Source organism: Carcharhinus amblyrhynchos, chromosome 12 (assembly GCF_965287045.1).
Source record: "Carcharhinus amblyrhynchos chromosome 12, sCarAmb.v2.hapA, whole genome shotgun sequence".
Classification (NCBI taxonomy): Eukaryota; Metazoa; Chordata; class Chondrichthyes; order Carcharhiniformes; family Carcharhinidae; genus Carcharhinus; species Carcharhinus amblyrhynchos.
In genome coordinates this window covers 41,946,948-41,972,709 of record NC_137335.1, presented here as the reverse complement: position 1 = coordinate 41,972,709, position 25,762 = coordinate 41,946,948, and the positions used below count along the sequence as shown (strand labels likewise).

At 40.8% G+C, this 25,762-nt stretch overlaps 1 protein-coding gene across 4 annotated transcripts in view; it reads left to right on the top strand.

Moving 5' to 3' along the window:
• The window catches only part of LOC145350939 (echinoderm microtubule-associated protein-like 6), a 394,618-nt gene that overhangs the window by 362,990 nt on the left and 5,866 nt on the right, over positions 1 to 25,762 (top strand). For all 4 annotated transcript variants that reach the window (XM_080200440.1, XM_080200441.1, XM_080200439.1 and 1 more), the window contains 5 exons: positions 1,596 to 1,768; positions 5,344 to 5,506; positions 11,283 to 11,386; positions 21,327 to 21,480; positions 23,270 to 23,370. In XM_080200440.1, the coding sequence (XP_080056566.1) occupies positions 1,596 to 1,768; positions 5,344 to 5,506; positions 11,283 to 11,386; positions 21,327 to 21,480; positions 23,270 to 23,370 (695 nt within the window). The remainder of the gene's footprint in view (positions 1 to 1,595; positions 1,769 to 5,343; positions 5,507 to 11,282; positions 11,387 to 21,326; positions 21,481 to 23,269; positions 23,371 to 25,762) is intronic.

The following is a 25,762-nucleotide window of genomic DNA, read 5'->3' as shown; positions in this document are numbered from 1 at the left end:
GTTAAAGCTATTGTTAGAGTTTATAAGAGTTAGAGTTTTAAAAATATAGAACGAGAATAAAAGAATTACAGGGTATGCTGGGGACAGCTTGCAAAAAGTCAGCACACTCCAGTGCCATCTTGAATAGTGCTTTCCATATGATTTTGTATGAAGTCAAAGGCATGGCTGGTCCACAGATGAGAGTCCAACCTGCCTCATTTTCAACAGTAGAGGACAAACCCAGACTTCCTGGCTCTGTGATTTTAAGTTTAAAAATTTCTGATCAAAACTGAAGATTTTAGAAAAGACACATTGGTCTGTTAACTGCATTGCTTCGTGTAGGGGCTGGACAGGAAAAAAGTAACTTCTTTTACACATTTTTGCTGTAAGCTCTCCCTAAGCCTTGCATCAAGTTTATGCAAAGAGGACACGAGGCATTTAGTTTTCTTGCTATTTCCAGTATGGCTTTACAAAAGACCACCACATATGAAGGTCTATGCCCCCTCTGAATTTCTCTGCTTTTTAAACTAAACAGCAGAGATTGTGATTTTAACATTTAGGAAATAACAGGGGAAATTTATTTTGAATTAAAATGTGCTCATCATAGTGGGCTGGATTTTCAACTTGGAGGCGAGTAGCAACAGTTGGAAAATTTCCTGATTTGGTGCACTTGCCTCAGAGAAAAGAGCCAGCAAAAGTAGGATTCTCATTATGAGACCATAGGTGCCAACAGGAGTCGGGCCTGTTCTCATGAAAAATTTTTGGACACTGCAATAGAGGCTGCCAGGTGCCAAGGCGGGGTATTTAAAAGATACTAAAAATGTCCCAAAAACTGAGGTGTAAGACTAGTAAACTCCTCTAACCCTCACAAATTCTCCATGCCATCTCATACCCTCCATGCTAAACTATAACACTCCACTGACCCTCACCCCCAAAGCTATCAGATTTCCATGACTGATCACCCAGCTTACACTCTGTAACGAACCAATGAAGCCTAAAGTGACAATAACGTGTTTAAAAAAGGCTTTTCAAAAAGTCATTTGTTCATTCATAAAAATTGCTTTTGCTATCTCCTGATAAAAGTACCCATTATTCAGACTCCTTAAAATATAAAAAAACTTCAAGCATTTGAAATGTCTTTATTTTGCGTAAATAAACATTGTGGACAGAATAGAGCAGAGAGCCAGAGCTGTCAATCAAGCAATGCTTTCCCTGGGGTGCATCTGATTCAACACTAATGGATATATGGGCTCTCAGCCAAGCTTTGTTATGTGTGGGACATGGGGAGTGTGGGGGGGCATAGCTTGGCATGGAAGACATAAGTAAGATTTTTTGAACTTTCATAGCCTGAACCCACCTGCATCCTTAAATGTTACCAGTTAAAGTCAGAAACCCTAGGAATAGACTTGGGAGTTGGCTCCCAGCTACCATTTTCACATTTCTACAGAGTCCCCCTGACCGCAAGAAAATCAAGTCCAGTGTCATCCTATTAATAGATAGGATCAAATCCAAATTATGAAACTTAAAACTGCAATTTTGCAAATGTAAGCATGATGTGAGCTCTATGGTATTGTAACCGATTTTAAATCATACTCCTGAATTTTCCCCAAATATAGAAATTGCTAAATAAAGTGAACCTTGGCTGTGGTGCAAAATGTGCTGCTTACAGCCCTGATGGAGAAATGGTTGCAATTGGGATGAAGAATGGAGAATTCATTATCCTGCTGGTTAATTCTCTGAAAGTGTGGGGCAAAAAACGAGACCGGAGTGCTGCCATTCACGATACCAGGTACAACATCCATGGGTATAGAAGTATCCAGTTGATTACTAGTATTCTTGAAGAGTGTATTTTTTAGTGACGTCAGAATTAACCAATAATAAGAGTCAGCAGGAGTACCATTTTCCTATTACACTGCAAAGAATTCTAGACAATACCAAACATCTCAATATCATCCTGAGGTTCTCACCATCACAACTGATAACCTTTAACCAATCTGATTCCCCTCCTTATGGTCTCAAGAAACAGCATCCTGATGCAGCAAAGTTCTGTCAAAATCTGACTGTAATGCAGAAGACCTGATGCAGTCTCTAGAACTAGTCGCAGCCCTCACCACACTGTTCTGGTACAGTTTCAACAATTCAAAAGTGGATCCAGGTTTTTTTGGCCACAAAAAGCAGGTCATATCCATACCAGCCAATCAGCAATATTTTACCAAGTCTGGCAGCAAGGAGACCTGAGTATGGGGATCAGAAGGAAAACTCTGCAGTGGCTGGAGTCATATGTGACACAGTGGAAGATGGATGTGGCTGTTGGACACCAGTCATCTCAAGCCAGGATATTTTAGCTCGTGGCCCAACTACCTCCAGTTGTTTCATCAATGACTTCCTCGCATCCTTTAGACTAAAATCGGCATGTTAACTGATGATTAAACAATGTTGACCCCAATTTGTAATTCGTTAGATAATGGAGCAGTGCTTGTTCACATGCAGCAAGACCAAGACCTGAACAACATTCAGGTTTGTACTGGTAAGTGGCAAATACCACTTGCATTACACAAATATAGTCTCCAATAAGAGAGGGTCTAATCACCACTGCTTGACATCCAACTGTATTACTATTGCTAAGTCCCTCACCATAAACACCCTGTGGTTTACCACTGACGTGATCATTAACTGGAAATGGAACTTAATCCGGACAAATGCAAGGTGATGCATTTTGGTAGATCCAATTCAGGTGAGAACTATAAAATAAATGGCAGAAGCATCAGGAGCACAGACACAGACAGTAAAGGTATTAAAGAAGGCATATGGCACGCTCGCCTTCATCTGGACAAAATATAAAAGTTGGCAAATTATGTTAGTTATACAAAACGTTGGTTAGGCCATATTTGGAATATTGTGTCCAATTCTGGTTACCACATCACCAGAAGGACGTGGAAGCTTTGGAAAGAGTACAGAAAAAGTTTGTAAGGATGTTGCAGGGTATGGATGGTATCAGCTAAGAGGAGAGATTGAATAAATTGGGATTATTCTCCCAGGAAAAACAGAGGCTGAGAGGCGATCTGATGGAAGTTTATAAAATTTTGAGAGGTATAGATGGGAAAAAGCTTCCAATGTTCATCCTCAGGGCAAGAAATGACAATTACAAGGGGGAAAAAGTTCAAAACAAAAGGAGGGAAAGATTCAGTGGAGATTTTACAGAGGGTGGTGGGGGCCTGGAATGCATTGCCAAGTGAGGTGGTTAAGGCAGTGATGTTAACCGCATTTAAGACTTATCTTGATAGGCATATCAACAAACAGGGAATAGAGAGATATAAGCGTTGGTCTAGATAGGACAACATGATTGGCACAGGCTTGGACGGTCAAGGGGTCTGTTCCTGTGCTGGACTGTTCTGTGTTTGGACTAGCCAGTAATTACTGTAAAGACAAGAGCAAGTTTTAAAGGTTAGATGATCTGGTGTGTGACTCCCCAAAGCTTCTCCAGCATTTACAAGGCATACATTCCTCCAGCATTCACAAGGAACGAGATGAAAAATGCAATTTCACATGTTGTTGCAGTTTATAACAGTTAAGTTCTCTGTAGTTGACATGGGAAGACAAACATAAGGCAGGGGTAGGTCAGGACCAGGATCCAACGGGAAGAGGAAAGCCCAAGTGTAGAAAAACAGGGAAACTATGACAGAACTCTATGCCTCTCTTATCCTGTGCAAGTTCTAATCCTTCCCATCTTCAGGGGAGGGGAGGAGAGCGGAGGGCCAGGATGTTATTAGCTTATGTGGAGAGGTTGGATAATCTCAGTTTGTTCTCACTGAAACGACAGAGGTTGAGGGGTGACCTTATAGAGGTGTTCAAAATAATGAGTGGCATGGAGAGAGTGGATAGTCTGATGCTCTTTCCTAGGATAGAAAAGGAAAGTACTAGGAGACATAGGTTTAAGATGCGTGGGGAAAAGTTCAGAGGAGATACGCACTGTCCAAGGTAGTGGTGGGAGCAGGTACTATAGCAGCATTTAAGGCTTGGATGAATACATGAATAGATGGGAATGGAAGGATACGGACTCTAAATGCATACGGTTTTAGTTTCAGTAGGCATCATGATCGGCGCAGGCTTGGAGGGCCGAAGGCCTGTTCCTGTGCTGTACTGTTCATTGTTTCACTAACAAAATGTCTAGCTCAGAAGACAACATCAACATCACAAATAAATGACATAACATAAACAATATCAAGCACAACCGCTACAACATCATGAGCAACACAGTCAAGATTGCCATGTAGCATGCCAACTAACCACAGAGTAATGAATGCCAGATCTAAGAAATGGAGGTATTACCTAAGTGATACCATCAATAATACTGAGAAAAGAAAACAAGCTTTAAAGGACACTTAAGACAGCTTATTTACAAAGGCAGTTGCTAACTTTTGTTCAAACTAAGAAAGCCAATGATTGGCTTATATATTGACATAAAAGCATTTTGTAAAAGCAAGAGGAATGTTATTGTTACTCATAAAGAGCTAGGAATTAATTGTAGTGAAATACATTCAGTTCAGGGCGCTGCACTTCAGGAAAGATTAGAAGGCATTAAAGAGGGTGCATGAAAAATTCACGAGAATGGATCCAGGTATGAGGAACATCACTTATTAAGTTAGATTGGAAAAGTTAGGATTGCTTTCCTGAGAGAGAAGAAAAGTCAAGGGATTTGATAGTGGCATTCAAAGTCATGGCAGAGTAGATAAGGGGAAACTGTTTCCACTCCCAAAAGGATCGAGAATGAGGAGCACAGACTTAAAGTAATGATACGAGGGGGAACTTTTTTATGCTGTGGGCGGTTAGGGTTGAAATGCACTGCTTGAGATTGTGGTGGAAACAAGCTCAGTTGAAGCAATCAAAAGGGAATTAGACTATTATCTAAAAGGGAAGAAAGTGCAATGTTACAAGGAGAAAGTGGGGGTGGTGATGGTGGTGAGCTGCTCATTCGTAGAGCTGGTGCAGACAAGATGGCCAAATGGCTTCCTCCTGTGTCATAACAATTCTGCGATATCTCCAGATGCCACATTCACTGCTGCACTATAGTCACATACTGAGTATCAGTCCACCAGATACTTGGAGAGCAATAAGGAATACAATTCTTGAAACTGCAGCATTTTAAATCTAAATTGTGATCTTTTCTAACTTATGGGAACTAGAAAACACAACACCTACTTACCATTTCATTGGCGCACAGTGAACTTAATTGGGAATTCAGGAAATAAATTTGGAAATTGAATATTATATTGAATAACAATAAGATACAAAAATACATTAAAGAAAGTTGCTATAGACAAATTAAAAATATTGACTTTTTATTATGTGTATGTTTTGTTTTAGTTTCAGCCCCAATTCCATGTTCCTGGCTGTAGGTTCTGCAGAAAATACTGTTGATTTTTATGATCTCACACAAGGCCCTACTTTAAACAGAACTGGTTACTGCAAAGACATTCCTAGTTTTGTTATTCAGATGGACTTCTCAGCTGACAGCAAACATATCCAGGTAGGATGTTTCTTTTATCATAATAAATATTGGAGTGAAAACTCTTGTTAATCATTTTTCAATATTTTAATGCTGCAGATAAAAACAAGTGATTGCTTATAAAATTACTGTTTGTCACTTTTTGTTTTCTTTCATTTTTCTGTCACAAGGGTTATATATCCTAATGAGTGTATTAACCATTGAAATTAATAATAGTCAGACGTGTAGCTATGGGCCAAGCATGAACCATCTTGGTAAGTTTACACTGGGGTTTTACTGGCTTGGAAAATCCCAGCTATTGTAAGTGCTTAGAAATTGGACTGGATTTTAACATTTTTCGGCAAGGTTAGGGAGGTGGAAAAAAGTGAGTGGCCCACTCACTTTCACCATCTCAGTGAATCAAGCTTTTGGCAGTCAATTAACAGTCGCCCAGCAGGAACACAGCCAATTAGTGGTCCAAAGGGGACTCCACGCCCAATCAGGAATTTTGGTTGAGACATCATGTGGAAGGATAATGCCATGAACAAGTCAGTCACAGATACAAATTTAAAAGTCCTTGATTTTTGAATCTGTTGTTATTTCCTATTGAATGTTCAAAAAAAAAGGAGTGAAGTCAAAAATCATACAAATGCTGTCACCTTCACTAGCAACATCTGTCGCTACATGAAGCCATTGTTGGCGGTGGCAGGCCTTTATATCTGCTCTTGCGCCACCCTGTTATACCTGCTATAAAGCGTTCCCAAACTTACTCCAATCTGACGCTCGAAAAATATAACAGCCAGTGAAACATTAGAGACAGTTGGATTAACAGGCCCAATAATTTTTTAATGGTGGGTTGATTTCCAATTTCCTCACCCACTCAATCGCCCATAATTTAGGAGACTGAAGTGATTTTGTTATGACAAGCCAACGTTGTCATGCCACATTTTATAGTGTTGGGTAGGGGGATGGTTGGCCTGCCCAATTTATAAAATTCAGCCCATAATGTATAGAATAACATTGTGCCCATCTGCAAAGGGAGGGAAATCCATTGTGGGGATTTCCTGCATTAGGATGGTTATGTGAGTACATCTCCTAATTCAACTGAAAGCATGCAGAATAATTCTGTCAACTTGCTCACGAATTGATTTTTGATCAATTTGTCTTAATTGACATCAAAACTTAATTTAAAGAATCTGGAGAGAAGTTTCTCTTGGGTGACCATGCATAACAGGCAGTATTTTATTGATCACCTGTTATAATAAGTCACCAAATATATAGTTCCATTCAAGTCAATATTGGATAGGATATGGCAAATGCAATATTTAGTTTTTAAAAGTAATCAACAACTAGCGTTTGATATTAGAGCTAAAATTTCCTGTTGAAAGTTAGTTATGAAGTTCATGAGATTAATTTTTTTGATAGTAGCTTTAAATATAGGGCAAGTGAAAGGAGTTATGTGGCCAGTTCTGCAGTCTTTCTGATAGTAAGCCTGGATGGTTTGATTGTTAGAGATCAAAGGAAGGCTTAGATTGACTGAAGAACGTTTAAAGTATTTGGAGGCAATGGCAACAGTCTTCAAATTCACAATGAAGAGACACTGACTCATCCAAAGTCCAAGAAAGTACTGGGTTGTAGACAGTTGTGCTATAAACTGTCCCTTTACTTCTAAGATGAAAGTTAGTTGGGGCTAAGAATAGTTAAGTAGCATGTCTACCTGAATGCAAGGTTTCATGCTGTCTGACAGCAATTCTGGGTGGAGAGGAGAGAAAAGGGTGTCAGTGTCTGGCCAGCATTTATTGCCCATCCCTATTTACATAAGAACATAAGAAATAGGAGCAGGAGTAGGCCATCTAGCCCTTCGAGCCTGCCCTGCCATTCAATAAGATCATGGCTGATCTGAAGTGGCTCAGTTCCACTTTCCCACCTTCTCCCCATAACCCTTAATCCCTTTGCCTACCAAAAACCTATCTACCCACGTCTTAAATATATTTAGTGAGGAAGCCTCAACCACTTCAATGGGCAGAGAATTATTTGCCCTTGAGAAGGTGGTGGTGAGCTGTCTTCTTGAAATGTTGATACAACTAAGAGGCTTGCTAGGCCATTTCAGAGGGCAGTTAAGAGTCAATCACATTGTTGAGGCTCTCGCGTCACATGTCGGCCAGACCAGTTAAGGACGGCAGATTTCCTTTCCTAAAAAGGACATTTGTGAGTCAGATGGGTTTTTTCAACAGTGGTTTCATCAGTAGATTCTTAATTCCAGATATTTATTTAATTCAAATTCCATCATCTGCTGTGGCGGGATTCAAACCTGGGTCCACAGAATACTAACTGAATTTCTGGTATAATAGTCCAGTGATAATACCAATAGGGCATTGCCTCCCACCAGGGCAAAGAATCATCAGAACAGCCTTTACTTCTGGTTAAGAAACTCTGCAAACTGAGGAAAGTGCCTGAAGATGATCACTTGGAGTTACTGCTAGTGAAACAGGGATGGGGGAACCCATTAGAATCTGGGGGAAACCTTAGACTGTTTGCTATAAAGACTGGAATTCTGTGAAGTGTGTGATGTATGATTAAGCATAAAAGGAAAATTACCCTCTCTGTAGTTTGAAGTATAAGTCGCCTACAAAAAGAAAATAATCTTTAGTCAATGGTCCTTTGAATCATTTGTTACCATCATGGTTGTGGATATCAGTACTCACAGCAGTCCTGTAATCTGCTTTCCATCAGATTTTTAGAACTGCTGAGGTGTCTTTCTAGGAGAATACTCGTGACCCTATGGTGCACAGACACTGTGGTTCTCTCTCAGGATGACAGAATTCATACTCCCACAATTTTTATTTCTCTTTTACCTTTCAGTCAGCCAGTCCTGACTGATGCCAAGGCGGAGTTGTCCATGAAGTTGGTCCCAAGAGGTACAAAGCTGCTGAAGGGCCTCCTGCAAGGCCAACTGCAGTAATCATCCCTCCACCCCCTTGGAAGTCAGAAGGCTTCCACCAATCCTGCTGTAGCTACTTATGTAGCATTTAAGCCACATGTATTAAGCCAATGGTATCATGCACCAAGGGAAAGACCCCTATCCTGCCAAAGCCATGTGCCTGTCTGCCTACCTTATAATAAGTGAGAAGATAATGAATTCCCATCTCCTGGCATAAAGAACATCAGTCATCTTCCTAATGCAGTAGGGGATAGTGAACAGGGAGATGTTACAGATGTAGCTTGTTCTAGCCTGGAGGAAATTGAAGGCCATAATCACTGTTAAAAACACTGATAGCACCATTCTTGCCATGCTACGAGGTTCCATGCCTGCCTACAAGAGGTGGCAGATTTCTTTGAGTAGCTTTCTCATAAAATGAAGTCAATGCACAGGCTACTTTTGGCTTAGTTTGAAGTTAAAGAAATGCTCCTAGAAAAGTTGAAAACTGAGAGTCTTCCTTGCAACTCCTTGTGCAAGCAATTTGCCCTCTGAGGTGCTTCTTCTGCTCCATCTCCCTCTCATACTATAGATAAAGGAAGATGGCAACTATAGCACCCATGACTGAGAGCAAGAGGTCAGACCTGAACCCTTGAAGTCAAACTATGGTCTTCTCCCATTTACAGCACCACTTTAAATGACTGTAAATCGCCAACCATTTCAACACATTCAGACAGAGCAGATAGGAATCAGTCAGTTATACCGGAGAGGTTGATGATTCCTTTAAATAGCACTTGAAGATGTCCAAGCTGATTTTGAATGGATGTTCAGCTGTGAATGTTTAAGAGATTGTTTCAGCTGGACGGCAAGGTCAAAAATAGCAGCGCAGGTGTCAAATCAGCATTAGAAGTAAACTGACATCTCAATCTGCCTACACAGCATAGTTTGGTATTTACTCCAGCACCTGTATTACTTAACTCCTTTGAGACAAAGCAGCATCCATTGCACTGAAAATTTGGACACTGCAGAGTAATGTTTTGTGGTCTTTGCAGTCAATATTGTAGATACATCACCAAAGTTGTTTTAATTTAAATTTTACTTATCCTTAAATGTTTCTATTATTTTATGCTTTATAAATTGTTATACATCTCACAAAACATTCTATTTGGGGCTTGGTAATGTTGAGATACCCAAAGATAAATGCAGTGACATATGCAAACTGGGAAAATATTTGATGATCAAAATGTCATACGATAAAGTATGTCACATCAGATGCTTTGTGATTAAATGTCACAGATCAAATCTCCAATGGTACATCAAAACACTGTTGGCATACCCTAAGCAAAGCAACAAGATGATAAATATCTCCAACGTTTCATAGGCACAAGTGCTAGCATGTACCTAATAGCACATACAAGTATGTACTCCAGTACTAACCTGCCAAATATCTGGGGTCAGAGATTACCTTATTTCTGTTACCTGAGCAAGCACTTATGTACAAGGTGCATCTTACATACTGCTGAAAGGGAAAGGCTGCAAAATATAACAGTGCGCATTGAAAAATATTTGCAACATTTCTTAAATCTTTAAGTATTTGGTCCACAACTGAGACCTGCGGTGATTGGGTTTAAACTTCTGCCAGTCAGAAAGTCTGTGTACCAGTTTAATGGTATCAAACTATGGATACTGCTTCAATAAGACATACAGCCAACCATCATTAATGTAGAATTGCACAGCCAGTGGAAAAACAGATGTCCATTGTCCTTTTCAGTTAGCACCGGCAATGTCAATAATATCAGCCAATTTGCTATATAAGTATCAAACAGGTGGCAGATACTTTAGTCAGCAGGCCAATGTCTCTTTCATTTCCTTTTCAAAAATAGAGAGTGAGTGATTGGTGGTATCCTGATAGTTATTCAAGTCACTGACCATGATGCAACAACTTGCTTAAACAAAAATGTTTCTACTCCATCACTATAGTCTCAAATTTTCTTTCTGGGTAGCAGAAAGGCCTCAGTGGTTATGATAAAATCCAGCACCCTCCACAGTGCTTTATCACCCTTTCATGCCCCTCACAACTTGCTTTCCTACCTACCATTGTATCATCACCAAATGTAACTACAACAGTCTGTCCCTTCACCTAAGCCATTAATATAGCTCATAAATAATTGAGATGCCAGCATCACTCTGTCAAGACTCTACTAGTTATAGTTTGCCAACCTGAAAGTGAACAATTTATCCCCACTCTATTTCCTGTTAGTCAGCCAATTCTCTATCTACGCTAATATATTACTCCCAACACTATGTTCTTACCTTGTGTAGTAATCTTTCATGGGGCAATGATTGAATGTCTTTTGGAAATCTAAACACACTACCTCCACTAGCTTTCCTTCATTTATTCTGCTGATCTAAGGAACTCAAATTTGTCATTTACGATTTCTTTTTCACAAAAATATGTTGATTCTGCCTGATTATGTAATGATTTTCTAAACGTCCTTCTCATGCCTCCGTAATAATGGATTCTAGTATTTTACTTATGACAGATGTTAGACTAACTGGCCTATAATTTCTGCTTTTTGCCTCTTTTTTGAATTGTGGCTTTCCAATCTGTTGGGACCTTGCCAGAATCCAGGGAATTAGAGTTTGAAAATTAGGATGCTTCCTTGTGTAACTGATTACTCTCAGTTGTCAGTGACTGCACTGTCATGCAAGCTAAGTAAAATACTAAGTGATGGACTGAGCACTATTCAATGTTGTATGTCATGTGCACCCTGACACCAGTCCATTAAAACAGATAGCAGTGCAATGCAGAAATATCATGCATTATTAATAAATCAAAAATTACTCAATTTTCTTTTCAAAATATAATATCAGTTTCAGTAAATACTTTACTTTGTGCAGGTTTCCACAGGTGCCTACAAGCGTCAGGTACATGAGGTTCCATCAGGCAAGCAAGTAACGGATCAGGCATTAATTGAGAAGATTACATGGGCTACATGGACAAGGTTGGTGGAAATTAAGATCATTTATATGCTTTTGCCAACGTAATATTTTATTTAACCTTCTTGCATTTAGATTGTTCTATGTCCTCAAACTTCTCTATCAATGCTACTGGCTCCATTTCCCCAAACACTCCTTTCCCCTACCCTGATCCTTGGTGTATCCCCTTTCCTTTTATGCCATCATTTATGCCTGTGCATAAACCACCCTAATAATATGAAATTACCTCAGTAGAATCTTCCACCTTTACACCTTCATCTCCACCGTTTAGATTCTACTTAAAACATTTCTCTTTGACTGTGTTGGTAACTTACAATTTCATTTTGGCTTAACATTCAATTCTCCTTATGCCTTTGTAAAAGGCCTTAGTACATTTTCTTCCATTAAATAAGTTCTATAATGCAAGCTATTGTTGTTAACAGGATTTTAAACCTGAATATTTGTCCATTTCAATATTCCTCAGTGACTGCTATGCCCCACTGTAATGAGTGTGGATTAATTCCATTCCTGGTTGCTGTTGAACTTGAACCACATACTATATTTTGTTTATGTGGAATTATTTGTGGTAATTCATCTTATGCCTTGAATTTTACAAAAGGCACTAAACCTTACACAAATAGATGATCTACTAGTTAAATCACCATTTCATTCTCCTTTCCAATTAAAGGAAAATATATGGGTATAGGAATCTAAATTATCTGGAGAAATTAGTTACTTTTTTTAAATAACCTTATGGGGTAACTGTAAAGCAATACAACAAAAATTTACTGAATGGCCTCTAAATGATGAAATTACCAACCAGATTCCACTTTGTAGCTTTTTCTTTAACATGAATTAGAGCCAACACATATTACACACAAATTAACAGGTAAATGATACTTCAAATAAAAAGATAAATGTAACTTTAAATAATTAGTACAACAAAGATAGGTCTTACACAATCACAAGCCCTTGCAGCACTACCTGCACAATAGGACAGTGTAGATACCTTGCTCTACAAGATATTGTTTTTTTTATGCAGGGTAGACAAGAAATCTGATCCAACAACAGCTTTCACTTTTGAGCTTCATGGGTACAAATATATTCAGTAAGGCACAATTCTATGAACCTTCTTGCCCTTGGATCACAAGAACCTAATGGTGTAGCTTTTCAGCTGATCTACCAATTTCACTCTGGTTCATGGTTTGGTCATTTGTGTGAAAACACTCAATTCTTCAACATTTCTAAGCTCTTCCCACAGCTTTCCAGATTTTAGACCTTATTTGTCAGCTCATACAGTGCTTTCAAGAGTTCTGCCTACTTTTCTACCAAACAGAAAAACTGACCTCTTCCTGAGAGTGACTTCCTTTTTCTCCTTCCAAGAATTCTGTGTTCCTCTTTCTGTCTCTATCTTCTTTTCCTTTGTGCCTATGTCTCTCTTCACCTTGCAACCCTCCTTTGTGTCTGACCATGTTGCTTCTGTCTAAAATTTCTTCGTGTTGCTACTGCTTCCAGGTCAAGAATCACCAGTACTCCTCGTTATCCTAGAAAATTACAATGAATCCCTTTACAATTGATGCAAAAACTTAAAAGTCATTTTCAAACATTCATAAATACAACAACAAATTCCAGAGACATTTTAAATAATTTACATTTTTTCCTTACCACACTGCTTCCAAGTCAAAGATTATCACAATTTGAATGAGAGCTTTTAGCAGTATCAAATTCAAACATTGTTTATAATAATTTTCCACAGAAAGTATTTATGAAAAGAAATGCTTTAAAAACTTATGTTAAAAAATGTTAAAACATGTAGTTAAAATCCAAGTGAGCTACCTTTGATGTTATTTCCTTACATCCTTTAAATAATAAGTAATTAATTAACCTGACTCAGCAGCTGGTAAGCATCTCATATTCATCACATTGAAAAGTTTATGGACTAGAAATTAGATAGCCTTGTTTTTTTGGGTATGGAGGTCACAATTTTGAACCTGACTCTACCAATGCAGATACTGGTGGGAAACAGATAATTGGTGTCTCTTCTGCATGATTATAGCATTGTCTCAAATGATGAGCGGTAGACAGGGGAGAACCGGTGGATGTGGTGTTTCTTGATTTTCAAAAGGCGTTTTATAAGGTGCCACACAAAAGTTGCTTCAGAAGGTTAGGGGGCATGGAGTTGGGGGTAAGGTGTTAGTGTGGATAGAGGATTGGTTGTCTAATAGGAGGCAGAGAGTTGGTATCAATGGGTGCTATTCTGATTGGCGGTTGGTAAGTAGTGGAGTGCCGCAGGGATCGGTGCTGGGGCCTCAGCTATTTACCATTTATATAGATGATCTGGAGGAGGGGGCTGAGTGTAGGGTGTCAAAATTTGCTGATGACACGAAGATGAGTGGAAAAGCAAATTGTGCGGAGGGTGTGGAAAGTCTGCAGAGGGATCTAGATAGGCTGAGCGAGTGGGCGAGGACCTGGCAGATGGAGTACAATGTTAGCAAGTGTGAGGTTATCCACTTTGGCAGGAATAATAGTAGGAGGGATTACTATTTAAAGGGTGAAAAGCTGCAGCATGCTACGGTGCAGAGGGACCTGGGGGTCCTTGTGCATGAGTCGCAAAAACCCAGTGTGCAGGTGCAGCAGGTGATCAAGAAGGCGAATGGGATGCTGGCCTTTATAGCGAGGGGGATAGAATATAAAAGCAGGGAGGTCTTGCTGCAACTGTACAGGGCACTGGTGAGTACACAGCTGGAGTACGGTGTGCAGTTTTGGTCGCCGCATTTGCGAAAGGATATTTTGGCTTTGGAGGGAGTAGAGAGGAGGATCACTAGGCTGATACCGGAGATGAGGGGGTTGGACTATGAAAAGAGACTAAATAGACTAGGTCTGTACTCGTTGGAGTTTAGAAGGATGAGGGGGGATCTTATAGAGACGTATAAGATAATGAAGGGGATGGACAGGGTAGAGGTAGAGAGATTCTTCCCGCTCAGAAAGGACAACAGGACTAGAGGGCACAGCCTCAAGATAAGGGGGGGTGCAGTTTAGAACGGAGTTGAGGAGGAACTTCTTCACTCAAAGGGTGGTGAATCTCTGGAATTCTCTGCCCGTTGAAGTGGTGGAGCCTGCCTCACTAAATATATTTAAGACACGGGTAGATAGGTTTTTGGTAGGCAAGGGAATTAAGGGTTATGGGGAGAAAGTGGGAAAGTGGAACTGAGCCGCTTCAGATCAGCCATGATCTTATTGAATGGTGGGGCAGGCTCGAAGGGCTAGATGGCCTACTCCTGCACCTACTTCTTATGTTCTTATTCTCATGCTGCTGCCTGCACCTTCAAACTGCCTGACACTTTTCGTGCTCAGCAGAGGAAACAGGCTGCAGAAAATCCATCCTCAGATCAGAGTGGAACAGGAGTGGAAAGATCAACTCCTGGAGTCTAGTCCTGAGAACCTGACGTCAGAGCCGCGAAATTTCTAACGATCTTACGAGTGTGAATGCATCTTCACATGACATCAACTACCTGCCAGAATGCACTCACCTCGCGCATTCAGGATTCATGTCTAACACTCAACTTGCCCATGCACATCTACCAATGCTGCCAGTGTCACATCCACCTCTTACGGCCTCCACAAGTCTCCAGCTATTCAGTTATGGCAGGCCTATCGCCCAAACAGTGCTAGCAGGCCACCTTCTGCTCTCTCACTGGCAGAAAAAGTTGGCATAAAATCAAAGGGAGCAGAGCCAATGGAGACAGAAATGCTTATATCTCCTGAGCCCTACAAGGGAGATAATTGTCCACATCAAGGAGCCGGCTGCAATTTGACATTAGATGCCCTGTGTCCGTGAAAACATTTAGGATAATGGCCCCTTCCCCAAACTGCAGCATATCCTCATTCTGCTATCTGGCATAATGAGACAGCTGGCAAAGATCTCTTGTTTTGTAATCACCTCCCTCCATAACCACCCACCCCAACTCTCCAAATCAATCTTCCTCTCCTGAGTTTCTCATGCTAAAATTGGCAATTATCCAACCACAGGAGTCCCAGAGAGAGGAAAGAAAACATCTGTATAGCACTAATGAAGGGGCCTCAATATTTGATCTGACACTCACAGCCTGCACTCAGATATTGCATGTACCTTGGAGGCTGGCATAGAGTTGAATCCCCCAACCTGTGTGAGTTGGGGGACACAAGTAGCCTGCAGCCAAGTGAGGGGTAAAGAATGGTTTATTCACCAACTTATTGGAGGGTAAGGTGGCAGATGTGTACTGTTGCACAGGACTCAAAGTATGGCATAAAGGAGATCACTAATGAATACACACACCAAGATGCTGGACGCATTGACTGGTCTCCCTGCAGCCTCCATGAAGCATGGAGGTGTCATTGAATTTATACAATGCAGAAGGAGGCCATTCGGCCCACCAAGCCTGCGTGGACAACAATCCCACCCAGCCCTATCCCTGTAACTGTATGTATTTATCTTGCTAATCCCTCTAACAATAAGAGGCAATTTAGCATGACAAAACCACCTAACCTGCACATCTTTGGACTTATGCCTCTAAAGTTCATACATTAGAGCTGGTCAGATTTACACAATTCTTGCGGTCAGGTTGATACATTAGTGTTGTCAGAAAAACAGAGCTTTAAATAATTTGCAATTTAATTGGTAATTGTTAGAAATAAGGTACACTTAAGTGGGTCCAATTTGCTGTTTTTGTGTAAGGAGGGGTTAATTATAATTAGATTCAGGGCGGTCATAGGTGTTTTTATGTGTGGTGGTTTACTCAGTTCTAACTGTGTTTCTATTTTGCTTAGAGGTGGTTACGGCATAAAGTTGTTGCTTAGAAACCTGGGGCCCTTTTAAGATAGAAAGGTTTTTTTTAATTTAGCTTTAGCTGAATTTGTTTGCAGTTAAAGGTAGGATGCCAGGGAGTGAACATCTCTCAATGCTGTCAGAAAAAGACAAGCCGAGGACACGGTGCAGAGCTTGCCTTCTCCACAGCCACTATTTCATGTCCCTGTCAACTTAAAAACTTAAAGCCACTGCTGCTCCCATACCTCTTGCAGCCTTTTGTGTGGACAGGTCACCTACTCATCTGTTCCCTGCTGTGAGAATGTGGAAACACTCTTTTGAAAATCCAGGAAATCACTAAAACACTTCTACTGGGACACTCCAGAGTACTTCCAGTCACTTTGCAATAGATAATATTCCATAAAATTACCTTATCTGCATTTGAGAGCCTGGATCTTGAAGTAACAGTAGTGTAAGGCCCATCTTTCAGCTTCATGTCTGTTGTTTGCAGAGTGAGCAACAAAGAGGCTGTCAGCACCTTCTTTGACCAAATTTGAAATCCTGGCATCACATCGGCTGGTTGGGAAGTGTGACATCATGATAGATTCAAAATCTTCCGATGCACAAGGGACACTCCTGCATGCACCCTTCTTATCCAGAAATGCTATGTGGTCCACGCAGGATGTGGTTGATAATGCAGGGCAGACATGTTGTACTGAATAAACCTGTGGACTACATGTGGGGGATTCGAACCCTCCAGTTAACTGCCTAATTCTCTAAGGACTCGAACCTCTTTCTTGTTAACCCACTTATTTCTTACTAGGGACTCGAACCCTTTGGTATTGGCTTGCCAGTTGTACTGAATAACCTGTGGACTCTAACCTCCAGGCACATGTGGGGGACTTGAACCCTCTTTCTTGTTACCTGTGTCTCTCCAACTGTCTTATGTCCAGATTCGAGGAGCTCGTAGGATAGTTACTAGTTCGCCGAAGGGATTGAGATAGAAGCACAGGATGGTAGAGACAGACCAAAGTTAATCTTACCCTGTGGCGCCGTCCGTCTTTGTCCTTCCTCGCCCTGTCTCAATTGCTGAAGCCAGTTGACCAGTACTATGCGCTTGGGCTCCTGGTTGGCTCGCCAATTGTAGAATTCGCTTTCGGAAGTTGGATCAAAAACTGATGAGACACAGGTTTCTCCACAAACCTTCTTTATTGCATTGGAGGAGAGATCGCTAGACCATGTGCATCAAGCATGGGTTCGTGAGTCTCTGTCTGGCTTACAAAACAGTTTCAGCTATACACAACGGAGATACATCCACATACTTCTGTTAGCCAATAAGGGCATAGCTGTATTGTTACATTTTGATTAGATTACTTTCAAGAACACAAGGCCTCCGAAGCCAGAACCACAATTACCTATTAGCAGTTTCTTTAAGGTGATCATTAGTTTCGGTGAGCCTTGTCACCCTCACCTCAGGCCCTTTCCATAACCAGTTTATCCCTCAACTGATTTCTAGTTACACATCCCAATTTTAACCCTTTCCTTTTCTCAATCTACCTTATACACATTCTCAACGTAGAGTGGCTTCCATAATGCCACCGCAAGTGGCTTGACATAGGCAATTTTGTATCCTGTTCCTTTTTGGCTGTGACTAGAGGGAGATAGAAAGGCAGTTGGTGAACTTCAGCAAAGATTTTGAAGTCAGTTGGGCTTTAAAACTGAATACTGACAGGGCAGCTTGAATAAACAAAGAAAAAGAATGCAGGATATTATTTAGAGTGAAACTTTCAAGACTGGCCAATACATAAATTGGTAATAGTGAATTTGTTGCCAATGGAAAGAAAACCTAAGTATGCAATGGACAAATGATCCTCTATTGCTGTTTTATGTCCCCACTGAAATTGAAATTTTTGTCTGGTTTCTTTAATTTGAGTAGGAGAACCTACTGAATTGAGAGAGTATGATGTGTTCATTATTTTACATTACTACATGAAAACAGATTCTACTAGTTGAATAGATTTTGATCATAACTTCTTTCTAACTTTACTTGCTGTGAAATAAAACAGCTTAACAATGCGTAAATGGCCTCAAGTATTACAAGTAGGTCTGTCTGCCTGAAGTGAAGTTGAGGGAACATCTATGCAAAAGACAATAATTCAAGTATATATTATGAGAGTCATTTTACACCTTTAAGTTACACTATTATGTAGTTGGATATTTGATAGTACAGGCACACACGTTCTAAAATGTCAGGTGTTCATGTCACTTATGGTAGTGATTAACACTACTGTACTTTAGAAAATATAAATTTGTAACTATCAATTTATTAGTTGTTTGTACAGATGACAAAATTATTCACTGCCTTGGTATTTAATATATGAACTTTTCATCTGTTCTCTCCTTTGATTTTGTCAGTATATAAAAGTGTTCTCTTGCCTAGCCATGATAATTCTCATAAATAGTCTCTTCACAACCACTGATAACTGTGACTGACTCATTCTGTATTCACAGCATTTTCTGCTTTTGTTCAAAATTCCCAGTATTTGTCACTTTTTTATGTAGAACAAGTTTGGAGTTCGCAAATGGTGATATTAATAATATCTAATGTTACAGAAAAAGTTACTGATTTTTCAGAAGTAATTTTATGCTGTTATGTTAACCTATTACTTAAAAAAAAAACAGATATTTTAAGTTAATCTAAAGAATTTGAATATGTCAACCTAGATTTTGCTGAAGAGGGGCACCTTGCGCTGTGTTCTATTTGTTTGAATATTTTTCCTCAGCCTAAAATACTTTTGTACTGCAAGTCACTGAAAATGTGAGCTGATCAGGACGCAGTAAGGACAATGGGGCATCAGTGACTGTGGCAAATGACAAGGCAAATGGTTTATCTCCTTAGCCAATAATATTTAAAAATAGAGAGGTTGAATAACATTGCAGAAACATAACGTTCTTCACTGAAAGGATCCTTACATGATTAAATACAATGTAACTTCTGTTGGTGAGTTTAATTTGTTCCAACAGTACAAATACAGTCATAACTGTAAAATCTCAGGTCCAGATTTTCACCACAGCGGAGAGGTTCTCTTTCCTGGCAAAAATCCCAGAAATGGCTGTATTTTCTAAGTTCTGTCTCTGAGCCTGACAATTCCCATCTTTACGGGGATGGGACTAGAGTCAGGCCAGGCTTCACACATGTTCAGATCACAGAGACAGCTGCCCATTTAAATCATCAGCTGTCTCACTGACTTCTGATTCTTTAACTCTGTATGAATTCCAGGGTTCACAGGGCAAAGCAGGTTAGAGGAGGTCTGAACTTGGTGTATTTTTTGGATAGCCAGGGTACCTCTTTGGAGAGGTGAGATACCTCTTTGGATAGGGTCAGGATACCTTTGGGAGAGGTATGGCGCCCTGTGGAAGAGGTAAGACATACTTCGGTAGATGTAAGACATTCTTTGGGATTGTTAGAATTAAACATAATTATGCACTTTTTATGCACAAACTCATCTAAACTGTTCAGTTGTTGAGGAACTGTCAAATCTGTGCAGGAGGTGTTGCAGCTGTCCAAGCTATCCAGGAATTTTCAAAGCTGTCAAAACTATCCTAGAAGTGTCAAAGTAATCCTGGATGTGTTACTGCTGTCAAAACTGTCCAGGACATGTGCAAGACTACTCAGTGACATAGCATGGAGGAGGTATGAGTAAAGGGTGGTGTGTGGGGCAAAGTCGGCACAGGAGATATGAAGGCCATGTTGGGTGGGTAGAGGGGCATGGATTGGCCATGAAGTTTGAGTGGATTCATGGGTTGGCATAAGTTGGCATAAATGGGGAATAACGAGAGTGTGGAAGGAATGAGAGGGAATGAGGGATGGAGAAATTTTTAAAAATTTAGGTGAAGTGCTAGGGCTTAGAGGCAAGACATGCACTCACACTCTTCACCTGGTTGCCTTTGCATTCATTCAAGAGTTACCTGTCCTGACTCCCATTTCAGCCTGCCATCTTGCATTCCTCTCCCCAACCAGAAATCTGTGCTGTCGGCAGACAATTTTAAAGGTTAGGTTCGCTGAGCCTGGAGATCTCCTGACTCTGCTCACCCAACTCAAGGATAAAAATCTGAGCCTCGTATGGCAAGCTCTCATTTTCACAAAGAAAATGACAGAGCAACACCCATGAAGTATGCTTTTTTCACCACAAATTACTGAATTATTTGCACACTAATAACTGTGTGCATATTTAACTCACTGTTAATTTGCTAGCAATTTCTGGACCTTTATGTCTGTTATTTCCAGGCTTCTGCTTTCCCCATTCTTTGCTTTCCAATTTTCATTGTTTAAAATGTATTTTTATCATCTAATATAACGTTCTTCAACAGAATGTCAAATGTATTTGCTCCCATTATCCAACTTGGAGGAGATGGGATGAACATTCAAAAATTGGTGCTTTAATTGTTTGAAAAGTAGCTGCAAAATTCCATCAGTTAACTAGTTAAAGACCAAGTGTAAATCATTGAAATATTTCCAATACAGACATGAACAAGCCAACTTGGAACTTTTGATTTTTCAATACCAAATAGAATTCCGTTGATGCTGAACAAATGTTCATCCACTACATCGGGAGCATAATTTATTTTGGGTGAGGTAACTAAACCTTGCAGCAGTGGAGATTTAAATTCAAAAGGCAAAACATTCAAATAAAGAAATATCTCTTAAGTATTAACAGTGTTGAGGGTTTTCATTAGTGGTCCATGTCTCAGTTACACATTGGCCTAGAATTTCCATTTCCTTTCAGAGGAGAAACATGACTTTCCCCAGCTAGACTAACCGCAGTGTGACTTGCCCATTTTCATGGATTGAGGGTCATAAACAAGCATTATGGACTCTTGGCAGGATTCTCACAACAGACAGGGTATCCACCACTACAAGATGGGGAGATATAAGTAGAAGAAAGAGGAAAGCAAATTCCTCACAATTTATTTTATGTTTAAAAAGACTCGAAGAACCATGGGATTTTAAAAAGAGAGAGCAGCCTTAGGGAAAGTTGGTGTAATGGAGGAAAATCCAACTCTTTGTATGAATTGAAAAGCAAGTATTGATATTTATGGAGACTGTGGAATAATGCGAGCTCTTATTATAGAAATTTTTAAAATGATCAATTTTATGATGCATTTTTATTCTCTTTAAATAGCATTTTGGGAGATGAGGTCCTTGGAATTTGGCCACGAAACGCTGATAAAGCAGATGTCAACTGTGCTTGTGTATCCCATGCTGGGTTAAATCTAGTGACTGGGGATGACTTTGGTTTGGTGAAGCTTTTTGATTTTCCTTGCACTGAAAAATATGTAAGTGAAATATTGATGCTTAAGCTGAAATATCAATCATAAGTTATTATGAAAATCTTTCTCTTTAATTTCTGGTGTAAATGTCATATTTTACTTGATTATTACTTTACCATAGTCATAAAGGATCCTAAAAAATGTTTAGAGCCTGAAACTCCTGGACCTTGGCAGAGATGGCAGGAGCAATGTAACCAGTTTAGCTGGGACAGGATTTGAGGTGAAGGGGATGATCTTACAAAAAAATTCTATGTGCCAAATGAACATGAAAACATGAGAATCGCACCCGTTTTTTGGGTGAGCTCTCAGATGGTATCCAATGCCACTTAGTGCAAAAAAAAAGTGTGATTCACACCAGTATGGCGGACGGAATCTATTCTCACCGGGAAGATGGCAACTGACTGTGAGGGGTGCTATTGCACGTGTCTTCATCTCTGTGTTCTGTATACATGTACATAACACACCGAGAGGTCAGTCATTTCTTCTCCCCCACCCCCCTCAGATATTGCCTTTCACACCCCCCTGGATATCGCCTCACACCCCTTAACATTGCCTCTTCCATCCTCCCAAGATCACTGGCCTCGCCAGCAGATTCCTGGCCTCTGTGCCGATTGCCGCCCCGATAACCTAATCCCCCCACCCAGTTGTGGCCCTGAAACCACCCCGCCCCCCCTCTCTAATGGAAAGTGAAATCATTTTCCATTAAAGGGGCGGCAATTTTAAATTCTTAAAAATGCATTTGATCTGCAACCACTTTCAGCCAAAATAGTTGGCCCCTTGTAAAGTGCTGATACAAAATTTTTGATCCCTCTTCTTCTCTGACACCCCATGCACTCTGCCTGCAAAAATATCAGCGAGTCCGAATTGTGCTGCACAAGCCTGTGGGCAGGACTTAATGGGCCAAAACTCTGCAGCTCCAATTGCAAATGCACAGAAAAAATGATAGAATGCTGCTCCCCTGCCACATCTCTCCTACGTCGGATAATGCCTCCACCTGGCCCCTGCAAACATTGCCCCACCCCCCCAACATTACTGACTCTCTTATCCCCCCACAGCCCGCTACCCAGTCCGCTGGCAAGCCCCACCTTTCCTCCACCGATATCAGGCAAAGTGATCCAACCTCCACCTTACCCCCCCCACTGATCTCAGGCAGAGGGGCAGTGGACACCCCTTCCCCCCACTGATCTCAGGCAGAGTGGTAGCAGACCTCCCTGTCTTCCACTGATCACAGGCAGAGTGGCAGCAGCCCCTCTTTCCCCCGTCACTACCGAACTCAAGCAGAGAGCCATTGGACCCACCTTTCCCCCAACCCTTCGCACCAATCTTAAGCACTAATCTTGGCACTTATCTCCTCACTAACCCTCACTGATGAAACGTCCAAATTGGACTTATATGGAGCATGTCTGTTTTGCACCAATTCCAGATGGGCAAACATGATGGTAAAGGGGGAAAAGCTGGTAAAATTGGGTATACAGCCCATTAAATGAATTTAAATGCATGCAACTGCATTTAAATGGCCTTCGTGCCCATTTCAGGCATGGTCCAATCACGGCCGCTTTTAGGCCTTGGTAAAAGAGGAACCGGCCCAGAGGCAGGCATGGATTGCACTACTCACCTTTCGCTGGATGGCTGTGGTTGCTTGTGAATGAATCTGACCTTGATGGAGTTAGGAATGCAGCAGATTGCAGTGGAGTGGGACTTCTGGCTGCCAATGATTGCAGAGCAGGGCCCAAAGAATTTTTATCTTTTATATAAACTAGTAAGTTTGCATTTTTCTTTTGTTTATTTTTGACAGGCAAAACACAAACGTTATTTTGGTCATTCTGCTCATGTGACGAACATACGTTTCTCCCATGATGACAAGTATGTTATCAGTGCTGGTGGCGATGACTGCAGGTAAGATAATTCTTAGTGACCACAAAGAATGTGAAGAACCAGAAAAACTGTAGATCTTTTATAATAATTCAAGAGCCAATCTCTTTTGTTCAGAGGTTGTGAATGTGACAACACAACATTTCTTACCAGGAAGTGAGGGGTGCCATTGCACATGTGTCTTCATCTGTGTCCTTTTTACATGTAGGCAGTACAACATTTATTTGTTCATATCATAACTAAACATATTTTAATGATAATGTACTTTGAATGGATTTCAATGAAACTACACAAAAAATATTTTAAAATGGAAAATGACATCTTTGAAAAAAAGTTTTATAAAGGAACAATATCTCCTAACATTGTGAAGACCCCAGATTATACTGAAATTTGACTAAGCAACAAAATAGGTGTTCAGGCAAAGATGATTCAATCCCATTCAATTTGATAACAACTAGCTGGAGACAATCTAAATGTACTATCAGTTCTCTTTCAAAATGGTATGATCGGTTAAATGCAGAAATCATGAAGTTGATGTTTAAGATGTTCTGCTCCTCTAGAAGCTACTGAATAACAATATCAGGCATGTGATTCACCACTCAAAATATTAACCAGTGTAAAGAACCTGCATTTATCCCTTAAATGCAAACTAAACTAGAAAAAATATAGGATTTGTCCATCCCTGTGCTTATGCTCCAAGATGATAAGTCTAAAATATTGCCAATAACCTGGCTAGCTGATGAACATGAACTTTTACAAATTTGGAATCCCATTCCTTCATATTTTAATTATTAATAGTTTTTGGTACTAGAGAACTTGAGTATTGCTGAAAAGAGACATGTCAAAGCTTTTTGTCTTGCATTCATCAGGACACTTCGTAAGAATACCAATATAAGGTAAAGCAACAATTTACGTGAAGAGTATGTTGACGGGTTTGTAACTGGCCTCTGATAGAAATGCCGCCATGGGGAATGCACTAGTTGATGCTGACTGAGTTAACTGCCAAACATTGTTTGAAATTTAAACCAGATAGCTTGACCCTGATTGGTCAAAGTATTGAGCTGAGGAATGAGTGAATGGCTGCCACTTATTTTGTTTGAGCTGCAACTGGTGCAATGTGTGTACCTGTCTGCAAACAGTGTCCTGTGTATTAAAATATGTAACTTGCAGTAATCACAAATGTGACACATGTCTAGCCGGACTGACAATCATAAATTGGTTGTTAGTGGAGGATTATTTTACAAATAATCTTCAGTCCACCTTGTTGTCCAACAAGGGGCATACACGTGATGGGTCATACGAGGGCTGCTCTTGGATGTTTTCGAGAGTAGCCTAGTGCTTCACGTTGTTAGTGTACACTTAAACTGGACCAGATGCTGGGCAACACGACAGCTCAGTGACTATCACTGTTTGCTGTGCAGGTACATGGATTTAGGCCAGTGTCTGTGGGAGTTTGCACATTCCCCCCGTGCTTGTGTGGGTTTTCTCCGGGTGCTCTGGTTTCCTTCCACACCCCAAAGATGTGCTCTTAGGCTGATTGGTGTAACAAATTGTCCCTGAATTAGTCTCCCCTCAATCTGGTTTCCAATGTGGAATGACATAAGCATAGACAAGGGTCATGGGTGGAGAGGGGACTCACAATGTTGAAATGGCAGCACGGGCTCGTTGGGCCGAAGGGCCTGTTTCCCATGCTGTGTTGTTCTTTGTTCAAATGTTTTCCAATCACAGAATCATATCTCATGTTGGACACATTGGTTCTATTTTACCATTTTGATTCTAAGTGCTGGGTGGATTTGAAACAAGGAGTGTGTTAGATCCAACTTTTAGACTTGCTCTGAGGGACCTCCATACACCCTTTGCCTGCAAAAATATCAGCGAGTCCGAATTGTGTTGCACAAGCCTGTGGGCAGGGCTTAATGTGCACAAAACACTGCAGCTCCAATTGACGCCTCCAATTGCGAATGCACAGAAAAATAAGATAGAATGCTGCTCCCCTGCCACATCCCTCCTGGGCTGGATAATGCCTCTCCCTGGCTCCTACAGACATTGCCCCACCTCCCCCAACATTACTGACCCCCTTATCCCCCCACACCCCTGCCACCCAGTCCAATCACAGGCCCCTCCTTCCCTCCACTGATATCAGGCAAAGGGATCCACCTCCAACATCCCCCACTGATCTCAGGCAGAGTGGCAGCAGAGCCCCCCTTCTCCCAACTGATCTCAGGCAAAGTGGTAGCAGACCCCCCCCCCGTCTTCCACTGATCACAGTCAGAGTGGCAGTGGCCCCTCCTTCCCCCACCACCACCAATCTCAAGCAGAGAGCTGTCAGACCCACCTTCTCCCCCACCCCTCCACATCGATCTCAAGCATTAATCTTGGCACTTACCTCCTCACCGATGAAGCACCCGAAACGGAC